Genomic DNA, 15,512 nt, shown 5'->3' on the forward strand with positions numbered 1-15,512 from the left:
TTTACAAACTTTCTGAAGGATATTTAGATTTTTGGTTGTTTCTTTTTTTGCCTGAAATTGTTTTAAGAGCATATGGATAGCTGATAATTTATTTTTGAAGGTTATGTGAATGCTCTGGGCTTCCTGGGGGTCTGTGCTTTATGACTGATGCAGAGATGCCATCCCTGTAGCTTGCTGTGATCCCTCTGGTGATGACAGTCGTGATGAACACAGTGAAAGCGCCCTTAACTTGTAACGAGCTGCCCCGTGTCCTTCCCCTCAAATGGTCGAATGACAGTATTTTGATTAAAATTCTTGAGCTGGCATAAAGCAGTTCTAAGCTGCGTATCTCTCTTGAAGGTGCATTCCCAGCTGAGCAATGAGCGCTCCCGGGAATCACAGGGGTGTGAGAAGGGGAGAGGAGCCTCCTAGCACTGGCTGCCTTCCACTGCCTCTCCTGTCGGTGTCCAGTTGTCTTTTTTCTCCCTTCACCTTCTGTACTTGTTTCTGGGATATAAGAGTACTTTGTGTGCTCCCGAGGCTTTTGAATTGCCGTGTGTGTTTTGTCCAGAAGGAATGAGCTTAGTGCTTTATCTGGTGATTTGTTGGCCATGCAGCTTTCTCACTCTTTTGTACAGCTCTCTGATGTTTGCCAGTTTAACAACTCAGTTAAAAAACGATGGAGGTGCAATAACGTTTTCCTTGCTAAGGGTAAAACTTAGAGCCCTTTGTGGAGCCAAATCCACCAAAGCAGGCTACCAAAGCAGCACTACTTTTCCAGTTTAACAGGTTTAGCTGATGTTACTGGTTTGCCACCGAGTTTATTATGGTTCCATATCTCACCCCGGGCTGGCAGCAAGTGCTTGGCTTTTCTTTCTCTGCCTGTGCAGTGGTAGTGATAGTCATCAGGGCTCTCAGACCTGCAGATAATCTCTTTGGGTTATCATTTACTTGCCAACAGTCGTGTGAAGTATTTGTGAAAAGGCTTTTGAAGTGGCATTGCGGGCGGATGCTGCCCGGAGCTGCAGAGCGGGCGGTGTTTACACAGGGGCAGAGGATTTCTCTGCCCGGTGCGGTTCTCCTCAAGTGCTCGTATTCTGTGGCTGCGTTGTTTGCCTTTCTAATGAAGTGAACTGTTTGTTTGAAATATGTGGTAGAAGGTGTTTACACAGAGACTAAAGTAAACTTCAGGGCTGTTCACATAAGCCGTACATATCTGGTTTGTGAAATGAAGGAAAACAATTTGGCTGCAGCTTACCTCTGGGAAGGGCAGTTAGGAACTGTTTAAACAATGAGCTGGGCTGCAGCGGATGTTGCTGCAGCCTCTTACAGCCCTTCAGTGATGACTGCTGCTCATGTAGGCATTCCTCAGGATGCTGCCTCGATGGAGATTTCAAAATTGCTGTCGTTATTTAAAAGGGGGATTTATTCATTAGCTGAGAAAACTTGGGTACATTCATATTTGATTAAAACCATCCCAATTAGACAATGGACTGTTGAGAGCCAACATATGCTATTGCCTTTATAACGTCATTAGTAACCCAGAGTCCCCACTTTGAAATAAGATCGTGCCCGAGTGCGCAGACATCTGTTTCTGCCTAGCCAGATGGAGGTCAGCAACATAACTTAAACTGCTAATCCTTATTGTGGAGAGGGGAACAGGAATCTGAGGAAGGTAGGAACAAATGAACTCGGATCCCGCTCCTGGCAAGGCATGAGGTATTGATGGCAATACAATGCCTGGAACATGCTCTGCAGAGCCCTGGTAGTAAGTTTCTGCCTAACCACAAGCAGAAGTTCAGAGAGCAAAGGAGGAGGGCTGGGTGAAGTGAAACTCTCTGTGGTGAAGGCATTTCAGTTCCTCTCAGAGAACCTCACTGCTGCTCCTGGCTCTGCCACAGTTGTGCCTAATGGGAGCGTTGGTCGGCTGCAGCACAGCGTTTCTCAACAATGACTGGCAAAACAGACCTTGATGCTGGGGAGTGCTTTTCACCCCCTGTCATAGCACAGAACAATTAAAACCGGGCATGCAGGGACTTCAGGAGCAGAGATTTCCAGCCCTGTCCAATAGAGACCATATGTTTCCATCCATCATTTATATTTTTTGGCGGGGAAGAAAGCACCAAGTTGGTTGGGACACAATGCCACATCCTCGGCATTGTTTCTCTGCTCATTCTCCTTGGGAGCAAGGGGAGTCACAACACTTCAGACTCCTTGGGTTCGGCATAGAGATTAAAACAAACAAAAAGTCCTTATGCTCCCGGAGTGCAATAAATATGCTAGAATTTCAATAGGATCCAAACAAGCAACAATAGTAGCATTAAGAGCTGGCAAATCCTTTGATGTTATTGACCAGAAAAGGACTGTTGTGGTCTCTGTCATGAACATTTAAACTTTTGACCTCCAACCTTTGTGTCAAATGGCTTTTCCATATGGAGGGTTACTATACCTCTCTCACTGCCACTGCATTTAGTAGAGCATCAAACACTTCACTGGCGGGAAACTGATGCTTAATGCGTTGGAAAAGGTCCAAGACTGCCAGAGGGTGGGACTGAAGAAAGCTTGTCTTCCCTTCTTCTGCTGAAGTGTAAATGAAGTCCCCTATTTTCTTATAGCTTGATCTCGAGTCCATACAAATGTGGAAGAGAGGATTGTGTCTTGGTGGACAGGAGACAGACATCCTAAGTTACTTTTACCACCACCTCTTTTATGCAGTGTAACATGCAAACATACAACTGAAAGATGGGCTTTCACAGGCTGGGAATGTCTTCATGATTATGCCACAGAGCTGAAATCCTGCAGTGCTGGCTGGCACTGCCCTTGGTGATGTGCTGGCTGAGTGTCAGAGAAAGGCGTTTGCCTTGGGGAACATGCCAGGAGTGCACAGAGCATGAGGGACTACATTGGCGTGCCTGGTGTCCTTTCCAAACAATGACCATGGGGTTAATGTAAGAACTTTACAGTTCTTTTTACAGAACTTTACAGAACTTTTACTTTTACTCCTCTGTCAGTTTCACAGAATTTTCAGTTGAGGAATTCCTTGGTCCTATGGTTTCAACACTTTCAGATCTTTACTACACTTTGTTTCTGTGACTTTCCCCTTGAGGTCATTCAAACCTCCTGTGTCTGTATCCTCCTTTGTCACTTGGCTGTGTGGCAGGGAATGATGTGTCTCATCATCATTTGGCCATCTTTCCTCTCTTCTGGCTCCTTTTGTCTCCTTGTAGCATCCCTGGCTTCTCCTCTAGGGTGTAGAGAGGAATGAAAAGCAGCCTCCCCTTTAGTGTTCCCTTACTGGTTTGGGTGGTCAGAAGAACAGTTCTTTCCCTCTTCTCTCTTCTTGTGAACTTGTGTTCCACCTAATTCTACATTTTCTCCTGTCTTGTCCCTCAGTCACCAAGCTGAAGAACATGGCTGTGCACAGGCAGATTGTGTAACTTTCCTTCCTGGTCTGCCTGGACTGGAGGCTGGAGAAGGCTGTACTGTTATACTCATCCATGGTGGTGCCAGAAAGCTTAGACAGACTGGGGCCCATTGTGGTAGGCACTGTGTCTACAGTTGATGTACAGGTCATGTAAAGAGAGAAGCCCCCTGAAGACTTTGATTTTATTGCTATGCAGAAAAATCTTTGCTAGTGCCATGGGCTGCTTTGCCCACTACTTCATTTTTATGCTTCTGCTTGTTTGGGTCTCTGTTGTTCCATTTTTCTGTTTTTCTCATTAGTGGGAGGAGTGGTTTTCCTCACTGGTGAAGCTGGATGTACCCAGGAGTCCTGGCAATGATGCTGGTGTCAGTAGGACACAGTGCAGGCAGAAGACCTCAGGAGATGGTGCAGCTGGTTCTGCAGCCAGGTGCCCTCTGCAGATGTGTGCCCTGCTCTGCACCTCTGATGTGGACTCCACTGACTCAGGGCTGTCCTCACAGGGCGTCAGGACCTTAAGTATTAGTTAGGCTGAGGCTGTTCAGTTTTGATTTGTGCTTTTAAATAAGTGTGCTCAGACACATATGCCCTTCTTCCTGTCTTTCAGCAGCAGTGCCAGCTTTAAGTGGTTGATGTAAAGGGTTGGTCATGTTGGGTAGGCAGCACTTCGTTTCCAAAGCAAGCGAAGTGAACATCGGATCCTGCCACTACATTTGCAGAGAACAAGAGAGAGGATGCAAGTGTTGATAAGGCTTTAGGAGGAACTTCCATACTTTCCCATAAAGAGAATGCCCTTTGGTGAGGAATCAGGGAATCCTAAATCCTAACAAAAGTCCTAAAAATAAAAAAAGTGTAGTTATATCTAAAGCTGGTACTGTCATCCTGTCTTTGGGTAGTGGGAAACAGAGAAGTTGTCTGTAAAGAAAAATGAACTGAATGAAAGAACAAAAACCAAGAGAGCTTAGTTAAAGAACAAGCAGTTTCAGGCAATTGAGGTACTATTTTTAGAAGAAATAATGAGGAGTTATCACCAAATGGGTATCGGGGACAGCCAAAGGTGATACAGAGACTCCATCATCAGAAGGCATGAAAAGACACTTTTTTATTAGAAATACACAGTTCTTACAGAAACAACGGTGGACCTAAAATTCCTTTTGGAATCTTCTCTCACCTTGATCATTCACCTTCTCTCATTGGTCAAGAAGGGACACCTTCTTGTAAACGTCTTTGACAAACAGAGATTGCCTGCCAGGTGTAGAGATAGAGATAATAATTGTTTTAATTCTTTCTCTGAACTTTCTCACAGCTTTTCACAGCCTTCCCCAGGAAAATCCTGGGAGAACTGTGTCTCTCTCTGTTCAGAGGATATGTGATTACCACTGGGAGTTATTAAATACTGTCATTTTAGCTCTTTATTGGGACTTTTCACTGAAGAGGTTTAGAGTGTCTCAGAAAGGGTTTCTCTCTGTTAACAGCAACCAGGCTGAGGCCCAGGGAAGTGACATAATTTAACTATGGCCCTTTTTGTTAAAAAATATTTTCCTCAAATTTTGGCTTGTAAAAATAACTGAGATTGATTGGAATATTGACCATATGACATCTCAAAAACAGGCTGAGCGAGCACTTAGAATAAATGTCAATAGGGCAAATAAAGGGAACTCACTGTGCTTTTCATCTTCAGTAATGATCTGAAACAAAAAGTAGCCAGCATAAAAATGAGATACAGAGGAAGAAATCTCTAAGAAGCTGAGGGAAGGTGAGAGAACATGGAGGAAGAAAACAGCTTAATGTCAAGTATTTGGAAATATCAAGAAGTAGTAACTAAGAATTGATTTGTGTTGACTTTATTTGACTTGAGCAGTGCCTGTTTCACCAGCAGTCCCCTAGAAATGGGAGGTGAGGCCACATAATGAATACACTGTCTCAATGTGGAAAAATGAAAGATAATAGTTTTTGAGACTGTGTGTAAGAAATACATATCCCTACTAAAAAGGGAAATTTTCAGAAACAGGTTATTTCTATTATAAATTTCTAAGACTGCCTTTTCCTAAACAGTGTCATGAAACATGAAACATGAAAATCTGATGCCCAAGAGTGCAGGGACAACCCTGGAAAAAAAACAGAAAGAAGAAACATATCACTGTGATTAATTTAGATATGGACAGAGAGCTTAAAGGTTGCAATAAATGTGTATTATCAAGTAGCCTGACAGCACATGTAATAACTATCTGCTTATCTGCAAGAGCTTGAAGAATGTAAACACCTCAGAAGGAGAGTAATTGCTAAGGGTGATACAGAGAGAAGCTAAATAGTTATGAATATTTGGATGAAATTTTTAAAAATCAGGTTGAAAAACAGGGAAAAGAAATCTCTCAGAGTGTTCATCTGATAGTTCATCCCATAGAATCTGAGGAGTTTTAATATCTAAAAATAGACATAATTGATGTAATTATACATTTTCCCCTCTAATTCCTATCAAGCCATAAAATACTCATGAAAGCTTCTAAGTATAACCTGTTTCCAAGTCTTTCACACTGTGGTCCAGACCTTCAGCTGTTGAAAATCTGTTTAGCTACATTGATTTTCCCTGTGCTATACTGATACCCAACTGTTTGAGGTTTGGCCTTTCAAATAGGTTTTAAACTTGATTCTGCTATACAGAAAAGTACGCATATCTCCAAACCATTGTTTAAACAGACTGACTCATTGCTGCTTACAAGCTTCTAAGAATGTCACCAAAGCTTGTTGAATTACCTAAATTGTCTTCATTTGTTCCCACATCAAATCAGCAATACGTGGGTATTTCTAGTCCCCCCCACCTCTGCCAGGTTCTAGATTTCTGTTGCCTTTCCTTAGCCACATTTACCTTTGCATATTACAGATATTTGTAATTGCTGAGTTAATGTGTCTAGCTGATATGAGAACATTCAGATGCATTCTTTGAGCTGTGTTGAGCCTTAGGGAATAACCAAGCTGATCTGTGGCAGCACCTCCTTCCTACTGTTCAGGAAGTCCATATTAAACTTCTGCTTAGAAGTTCTTTGGAGCTGAAAGCCTTGCTGTGAGATTTCTTCTTTAGTTCTCACCAGTGTGCATCAGGATTTATTTTGTTTGTAATCTTTTAATTTCCTCAGTTTCCATTTTGTAGCTCACCTTCAACCCCTGGAATTCGTAGTGTGCTACAGACATGGATATGAAGAGATAGATAGGTACAAATGGTTTTTGTATATATTGTGGTTATGGATCTAATTACTCACTGCTTGCAGAGGAGGAAATGCTGAGGATGTGATCCTTCATACACATGTGTAATAAAAGGTGGGAAGCATTCCAGAGCAGCTGGGTAAAACCACTTTGTGATTCTTGAGAGTTAAACATGGTTGCTCATTTTGGTTTTCATAATTTTTAGGGATGCATTTTGAAGTGGTGAAGGCTGCACTGACACATGGTGGCATGAGAAGTTAGGAGCAGGAACAGCAAGGCAGCAACTGTTGCAAAGCAGAAGCTGAATTATTTTATTACTGCATGTTCTTTGGAGGTAGAAGAGGGAGGGATCTCTTTTGTCAGCTTCCTGGCAGCGGGCAATTCGTCATTTTCCTGCAGAAACCACATTATTAGGTTTTTAAGAAATGCTGCATGTGATCCAGAGGTTATGAAAAACATGAGCTGTGCTGTACCAAGAACCAGCTGTGTTAGATGAAGCAATTATACCTCTAAGTAATGGGATGGCGAGCTTTGTCATCCTCTTCTCCTGAGACCATGGGCCAATGTACAGGTGCTGGGTGTATGCAGTTGTGCTCCTCTTCATGGAAGTTTTTTAAGGGTGCTTATAGGATGAAGCAGCCAGTGTTTCATGGGTGGAAGGCAGGATATTCCTGATGCTTTTCCACCAATCTGCTGTTTGTTCCTGGGCAGACTGGGCTGATGGAGTGACTTAGCTTTCCTCCTCTAAAAAGTACGTCCCAAGAGGGTTGTGGGACAGCAGTGCTTTTCCCATCCCACTCATCAGGCAAGTTCACGGCTTTTTGATCAGGAGTTATTTCTTCACTTACCTGTGCATCCATCCCAGTGGAAACAGTCATTTGCAAATCACTGGGCTGTGATGAATCATAGATTGTGTTCTGAAAGAATTGGAGGCTTTTCTGGTGAAGGTGTTTTGTACATGCAATAGAGTCTGTCTTACTACATTTTTTTCCTTTTTCTTCTTCTTTTTTTTTTTTTTTTTTTTTAATTTCCAGATAGGCAAATGGCAGTAAGCACTGGAGTCTGCTGAATGGACTTGAGAAAGTTTAGTTAGTATTCCAGAAGGCAGTCCTGCTCATTAGACAGCAGGGTTGCATTGACTGGAAAGAATAATAAAGTGTTCAAACTGAAATCAATCCAGCAGTTATTTAGCCAATACCTGCAGCAAATCTGGCATATTAAAACACCTCTCAGTGCCAGCTGATGAAACCAGTTCCAGCAACTTTTATTCCAGCACAAGAACTGCTTCTCCCTCAAGTGTTTGGCATAATGGTTGTTGTGGAACTGCTAACAATAAAACATGTTCCCACAAGGTGTTTAGATTTACAAACTGTAAGTATTAAAATGGATGACAGGAACCTAAGATGGGCCAAGGTCTTAATTTTTGTTTTTGCAAAGATAGAAATTATTTTTCAGCCATAACAAGAGCTGGAGCTCTGCTCTGGTTTGTGAGGCTTGGCCTGGAGCTCCTGTGGTTGAGTTTTAAGATTAGTACATAGGCTCTGTGAGCACCAGCGGAGGGTAGAAAGGGGAAGTTTGATCATCATTAATACACAAGGAAGGGAAGTGAGCCAATGGAAAATTGTCTATTCTCTGAATGTGTTACATCTACTATATGTAATTACAATTAACATTTAGTGCTACTGTAGAGAGGACTTGCCCCTTAAAATTATTTTCCTCAGTTTCTGTTTCTTGGCTTTATACACTTACTTGACTTTTTTCCCAGCTTTTCCATGGCTTTTCCTTTTTCTTACTTAGAATCCCCTTCTCTATGAAGTCAGATGGTGAGTTAGCTGCATCCATGTCAGTGTGGCTGTTGCCACCTTGGCAGCGTGTGCGTGCATGCACACACAGAGCCACGGGAAGGCATCCTGAGATAACTGGCTGCAGCACGGCAGTGGATCAGCCTGCAAACCAGCAGTGCTTCACATGGCAGCCAGCCAGGCCTGAAGCAGCAGCCCCATCACCATAGGGAAACTCTTCAAAGTGCACAGAGTTAAGTGCATGCATTAACGTGTAGCTGTGGCTCAGTCATTTCTTCCTCCTGATTAAAGCCTCTGTATAAGCAGACATAGAAAACATAAATCACCCCTTATTGAGGGAGAACTAAAAAAACCCTCAGAGACAACATGTGCTCTTATTGAGCCCTAATGCAAGATGTAATTAAACAGAAATCCAAAATAAGATCTTTGCTTGGCAACTAAGAACCTAATTCTTGCCATAAAACCTGGCAATACCATTAAGTTCAGATCAGTTGAAGGAAATGTACGTGAAGAAACAGTGGTGCCCTTAGGGACTCTGCAAAGCTGAATATTAGAAAATTCTCATCTGGTGATCAGCTTGTGAACCAAAGGAAGTGTAGAAATTTGCTGGCAAACTCTTCAGAACTGTTCTGCATATTGAAAAGACATTAACAGAGAGGCTATGTTTTGCATCCTACTGTATCTATTACATCTGGTGTGAAAGCTGGGCACTGTTGTTCGGCATCAAGCCTGTAATGGATTTCAACAGGAAGGAGATTTCACCTCAAGTGAGGTTATATCTGAGATAGAAGTTTGCACCTGGCTCAGCTCTGACATGTATTTTGGTGAGCTGATTGTCCTAAGGACAAATGTGCTGAAGCATAATGAGGGCTTCCTGTGTTGGGCTTGGGACCTCTGTTTTCTTGGCCCTGACCTCGTGACACAGGTGCAGACATTGGGGCCACACTGGGTGAGTTCAAGCCAGTGCAGGCATCTTCTATGGTTATCACATTAGGGTTCACCACAGACAGTAGCAAAAGTTTTCTTGATGTGCTGAAAAAGGCAGCCTGTCATTTCAGCAGCCATCTCCCTCAGGCATTTGGCAGGAATCACAAGGTGCTTCAGCAAATCAGCTAGCTGAGGGCAGAGTGTTTTACTCATATCACCATCACAGCCAACCTTTCCAAATGTAGTGATCACCTAAGCAAGGCATATTTGAGAGACTAAAGTGTACAGAAGTTATCACAAACTTGAGCGAGCTTTGCAGCAGCTTAATCCTTCTGCCGTCCTCTCAGGGTGTTGCAGAGCACCTTTGAGCCAGCTGGCATCATCCCCCTTTCCAACAAGTCTTGCTGTGAATTGCATCTCATCAGACTTCAATTCAGGTTTGGTGTTCAGCATCAAGGATCATACATACCTGTCCTTTCTCCCAGTTTCTTTCTCTTGATGCTGCAGCAGAGACTTTGGTTGTCGACTTTCAGAGAACAAAAGTAGGTCTCTTCTTTTTTCCTGTATGGGAATGATTGTAATTGGAGAGAGATGATCCTATTCACTTCTTTTAGAAGATAAGAATGATTCTTGAAGGGGAAATAAGAAGGCAGGTTTTACACAACAGAAAGTCAGCATAAATTGACATATTTTTCCAGAAAGATCTCACAGTTATAAAATTGATGAGTTTGTAGCATTGCAGGCAGTTGTGTCTCACGCTTTGTTTTAAGAAGACCCTGCTAGTGGTGCAGGACACAGGAGAACATCTGAAGGAAGCAGTAGGCAGCAGAAAATTCCAAAGGCAGCAATAGCTACCAAACTCAGCAATGTGTGAGCAATGTCTTCAAATATATTGCCAGTGCTTTGGCATGTCCTTACAAGTTCTTGAAAACAGTGGAATTTATGCACAGAATCAAACGCTTCTACTGAGTTGAAGCTGAGGGCTGCAAATACGCAGCCAGCATCTGTCCATGTACTGTACACTTACATCAGTCTCTGCAAGGGTGTCATTGGCCCAGGAATTCACAGTTGCATTTGGATGTCTGTAAGAAAACTGCCTGGCATACTCTCTGTAAGTTTGCATCTTAGCCAGAATTTTTAAGAAGGTAATAAGTAATTTCCTTAGCAGAATAGGAAGTTAGATTTTGTCGATTCGTTTTGGTGAGAGGAGTTTGTCCTTGCTAAGGGTAAGAGTTTTTTCCTCGGAGTTTAAATGAATTAATGAAAATACAGTCAGAGCAGCTGTCCTGTCTTTGACACTGAGTTTTTCCCCTCATTTTCTAGATAGGTAAAGCATCTTGCACAAACAACTGTGAGTCAGATAGGTTCAGATTCAATTCTAGCCTGACTAGTCTCACTCAATTTTTTATTTACCTACAGTATCAATAATTGTGACAGAACGTGCCATTAATATTCTGATGGTGCCTTTAATGAAATAGTTACTGAGTGGGATATGAAAAGTCAATGTGAAACTGGCTACAGCCTCAGTTACTGCTTTGTAAACTTATTATCTATTTCCATATAAATACACATCAACCAATTACATTTTATGCCGTTTCAAGTGAATTCCAAGTGAAGCCCTGGATGATGGGTGCTTTGGCAGCTCTCTGATCTCAGAGTCTTTCCATATAAATAAATATTCAGTGCTTTTCAAAGTGGAGTGGTCGTGGGCCCCCAAGCACGTAGAATTTGCCAGCTACTTTTGTGCTGAGGGCTGACCCAACATGGCAGGATTTGATTTCCATCTGTAAAATTGACTCCACCAGTTCTGTAGTTCTGTACATTATTCTCCCTGTCTCCCATTTAGCATGTTAGTCTGCTGACAGTAGAGTACACAGCACTTAGCAGCTGGTTTGTGGAACCATCAGTCAGGAAATTGTATGATAAATAGGAGGTAGCCAGGTTTAGTGGCACTTTATTCTGCTTCAGCAGTTTTAGCCTGACTTTGGAAAAGTCATCATGTGGTTTTTCTTAAGGGTTGCAACAGGAGATGGCTACAGTGTAGTAACTTATTACACATACACTTGAGTTACGATGTTCACCAGCTGTATTGCTCATGTGTAAATAATAAACTGTGAGATGGGTAATTATGTTGGGGTTTGATATGCAGCTCTGCTCCGGACGGCTCAGGGCTGACAGAGACAGCTCCCTGTGCCATGATGGAGTATGGCTGTTTCCCAGATGGAAACTACAAACAAGATGCAACCAAGATATACAAAGGCGCTTAATGTGAGAGGACTCAAAAAGATGTTCTTGGAGATTTATAGCCCATGCATAAATAAAACTTGTTGATGATCTGCGCTGCATAAGCCCCACAGATAAAAATACCTTTTTTTGGGTTGTTTAATACTAAGTTTCCATTTCTCAGTGGAAAGTAAATTAGACATTTAGAAGGGTCAAATGGTGTTTCACTGCACAATTACTAGGACTGCTTTTAATGGGTAGGTGCTCAGGCTGGACATGGTGGGACAGTGAAGAGGCTTGGCATCCTGAGTGGGATTTCATGTTTTGGCCAGGTGAACCACATCCTGTCTGACACGAATATGAGTAGCAAAATCTCTGTGGTCTTACTTGTGCTCTCCAGACTCAGTCTTTGAAGGAGACACATAGGGCAGAGAAGGATTTGCCTGTGCATTTATGACAGTATAAGTGACTTCCTTTTTGCTGAAAAAATGGTGGCAGACTTTATACTGTAAAATACTAAGACATCTTCTTTCAAACCTAGTCCCTTTGGCTTCTGCTGCTGTAGTCAAATGCTAGTTTAGCATGGGAGAGGGTAGGCAGGGAGGTGTGCTAAAACTCACTTCCCATGTCCCTTTTCCCCTTCGCCTGGGTGTCTGCTGGGGAATGTGTTCAGGAGGTGGCAGCAAGCATCAATGACACTCAATGACAGTGTGTTCCCGATCATCTGTGACCCATTTTTTTACCTCCATTGGAGACCATGAGTGATTGGCATGGGCAGTGAAGCTCATAACAGATGGCATGCCAAGGTCCAGTTGGTGCAACAGAGTCAGAATTAAGAATTTTGTGAGTTTGAGCTCCCAGCTTACATCATAAACCACAATTATTTTTCATTTATGGTTCCTAAGTCAGTAAATGGCTGAAATGTACTGTGGCTAGTCACATGCTGATGTCCTTTCACAAAATCAAGCTGTGTAACTGGACAGTCTGTGTCAGATGTTTCCAGGCTTTCTTGAAATACTGGGAATAGTTCCTCAGAAATTATTTCCCCTTCATCCCCTGTGTGAATTCCCTCAGGGCAATGAGGTTTGTTCCTCTCATTCTTCCCGCACTTCAAAAAGCAATAATAAAGCAACCCAACTTTTTTAATCATGATGAGGAAAAATCCTTTTTTTTGTTTTTAAACATCTCTAGTTGAGACCAGGGAACTGCTTTCACAAATAATATAATCTAAGAGGAGATTTAAATTTTGATGAATAGGAAAGGTAGGAAAAATAAAGAAAAGATACTTTCAAGAGCTGGTGGGCAAAATTGGAGTAGAACTAATTTTACTGCCAGTACATGATTGAAGTTTTCTTTTTTTCTAGAAGCATTTTAGTAAATCCATGACATTACCTAATGTTTCCACTTCTCAGCCTTTGGTGTCAGATAAACACATGACATCACCCAAAGTGGCAACTGGGTAATGGTTGTGCAGGATAAGTTTGTTTCATGCCGCTGGAGGTGTTTAGCATTTTGTAGGAATTGTGGGTGTTTGGGGGGCAGTGGTGAGCAGCGTGTGACATTTTGAGGGGCACAGATCACAGCGGTGTGCGGTGAGGAGAGCTGCGGTCTGTGTGAGCTGTGCCCCTCGAAGCTGGGGGACAATCTGGCTGCGGCAGCCGTGGGGAGGGTGATGAGTGCCCATGGGGTGTCAGGGGTGCATTCCCCCTTTTGTCAGCCTATCTCCCAGGCTCTCCAGAAGCAGTGGGAACCAGGAGTTCTGACAGCTGCAAAATCCCCCATCCTGTGAAAGCCATGGAGGACATAGAGCAGGGGAGCTTACTGCAGCCATGAATGCCTGGGTCTCCAGTCATGGGGACAGAGAAAGTACTCTTCCTTTTTAGGAGCTGGGTATGAAATGAGTCTCTCTGTCCTCACACACATTCCTCCAGGTTGAGCCATTGGTGTGGTGCAGTTAAACATCTCCAACATGGCCTTTGCCAGTCACATTTGCCTTTGAACATCATTGTCTGATTCACTCCGGTTTTCCTTATATTTCTCAGCATATCACTTCAGTTTGGCTTTCTATTGTAGGACTGTGTGTACATCTCTTGAGGATATATGTTTTTATTGCATTGTATTCTCTGCTTAGGCTTTTTTTCCTGGGATGATTTTTTTCTTGTTTTAATACAAAATAAATAAATCAGGAATGCTTATGAAAGCTGTGATGGTCCTTTTGATCTGGTGCTTCACATATGGGCACATAATTATTTATTAAAGACTTTTTTAATGCCCTTTTCCATTTAAGCTATAAAAAGAGAATATTAAAATTAGTAAATACATATTCATGCAAACAGTGTGGGCCAAATTTTCCTCTCAGACAGACCTGATTGATAGCAGCATGGAAGGAGATTGTGACCCCTAAGTCATAGCACTCTTAACACATGCTTTTCAGTATCTGTTCTGTCTTTATGAATGTTCTTTGTAAAGAATCATTGGAGATACTCAGATCTGGGAACCTCGCTTGTTTTTTCAGATCCTCCTCACCTTTTTCCAGCATTCCACCCTCCTGTACCAATTGATGCAAGACATCATGAGGGGCGCTACCATTACGAACCATCTCCCATTCCTCCTCTGCATGTGTGAGTATTCAGTGTTCCCCCTTGCTTCCTCAAAGAATGGACAAATACATGAACCTTTGCAATGCTTGAAACCATGTACCTGAAGCACTTTTCCAGTCTTTCCAAAGTGTGAGATTTACTTTTGGAAAGCATTGAGGTTATCTGTTCATAAAGCAAAAACCCATGCAGGTACTTGAGGAATTCCTATTATAATAGGTAACTGGCAGAGGTTACCTGTGTCTTTTGCTGACATTTATTCTTTATTGTGTCATTCTATAAAGGCTAAATTAAAAAGTGCTGAGTCCTGTGAAACACAGCCAGATAAACATGTATCTAATCTGTATTAAGCTTGGTTTTCTTCTTGGCTAAAATTTCCTTTCATGCCAAAGGTTTGTTTACAAAACAACCATTAGGTTGGTTTTCTTCCCTAGTGACTGCTATGAAGCATAATGAAATTTTTGGTAAATTTTCTTAGTCCCTGTTGTGTGCACATATAGGCAGTCGGTTGATTGATGGGAATGTCACCCAAACAAAATGGCAAATGTGATAGAGCACATGGTTTACACAAAGATAAAAGAAATGAATACCAGTGATAACATGCATAGAAAAGGGTGGTAGTGGTGAAATCCCGTAGAAATAAAATTTATCTTATTCCATATGGGGAGACAGGTATCAGCATTGCAGAATAAACCAGTGAATGTGTCCAGAAAACTGCTAAATACCATTAAAAATGGAGCCGAAAAGCAGGGCTTGGTGCTTCACTAAAAGGCTTGATGTATACATTTAATCATATCTACTAATCACCTCTCACACTGAGGAAATACAAGAAGAAAAGCACAAGTAATACTTTGAAGAATAATGCTAGTTGTTTAGATGGCAGATTGCTTTTCTATGGCTATTAGTTACAGCTGTGTAATTACATATATGCAGAAGAAAAATGAAGTTGTTTTAAAACAAGTCCTCCTCTGTGAGCAGAATTAATTGATATTAACAATCCTAACTACATGCCCAAGTACACACACAATATTTTACTAGCAGGTTTTTTTTGGGTCAGTCTTCTATTACTGAATTGTAATTTCAGAGCAAATTTGCCTGGAGGTAAGTAATAAATCTGTGTTGCAGTCTTCTTGGGCATTAGAGGAAAAGTGGGTATTTATAGAACGAGAGAGCACAGAAATTTGTGATTTATTCCTCGGGGTTCCTCAGATGCATCACCATTTACACCACAATCTACCACATAATAAAGTACACTCAAATTCACGCTTAAATTTTCTGCTAAATACTGTTGTAAGCTGAAGGAGGCAGGCTCAGATAGTCATTACAGGGTAATCCTAGATTTTGCATTGCAGTCAATATTCT

General features: G+C 42.0%; 1 protein-coding gene across 1 annotated transcript in view; it reads left to right on the top strand.

Moving 5' to 3' along the window:
- Nucleotides 1-15,512, top strand: part of GLI3 (GLI family zinc finger 3) — a 191,226-nt gene that overhangs the window by 83,245 nt on the left and 92,469 nt on the right. Inside the window, exon 3 of the mRNA XM_059484961.1 lies at nt 14,069-14,174. Coding sequence (XP_059340944.1) covers nt 14,069-14,174 — 106 coding nt within the window. The remainder of the gene's footprint in view (nt 1-14,068; nt 14,175-15,512) is intronic.

The sequence above is a fragment of the Ammospiza nelsoni genome, chromosome 1 (genome assembly GCF_027579445.1).
Source record: "Ammospiza nelsoni isolate bAmmNel1 chromosome 1, bAmmNel1.pri, whole genome shotgun sequence".
Classification (NCBI taxonomy): Eukaryota; Metazoa; Chordata; class Aves; order Passeriformes; family Passerellidae; genus Ammospiza; species Ammospiza nelsoni.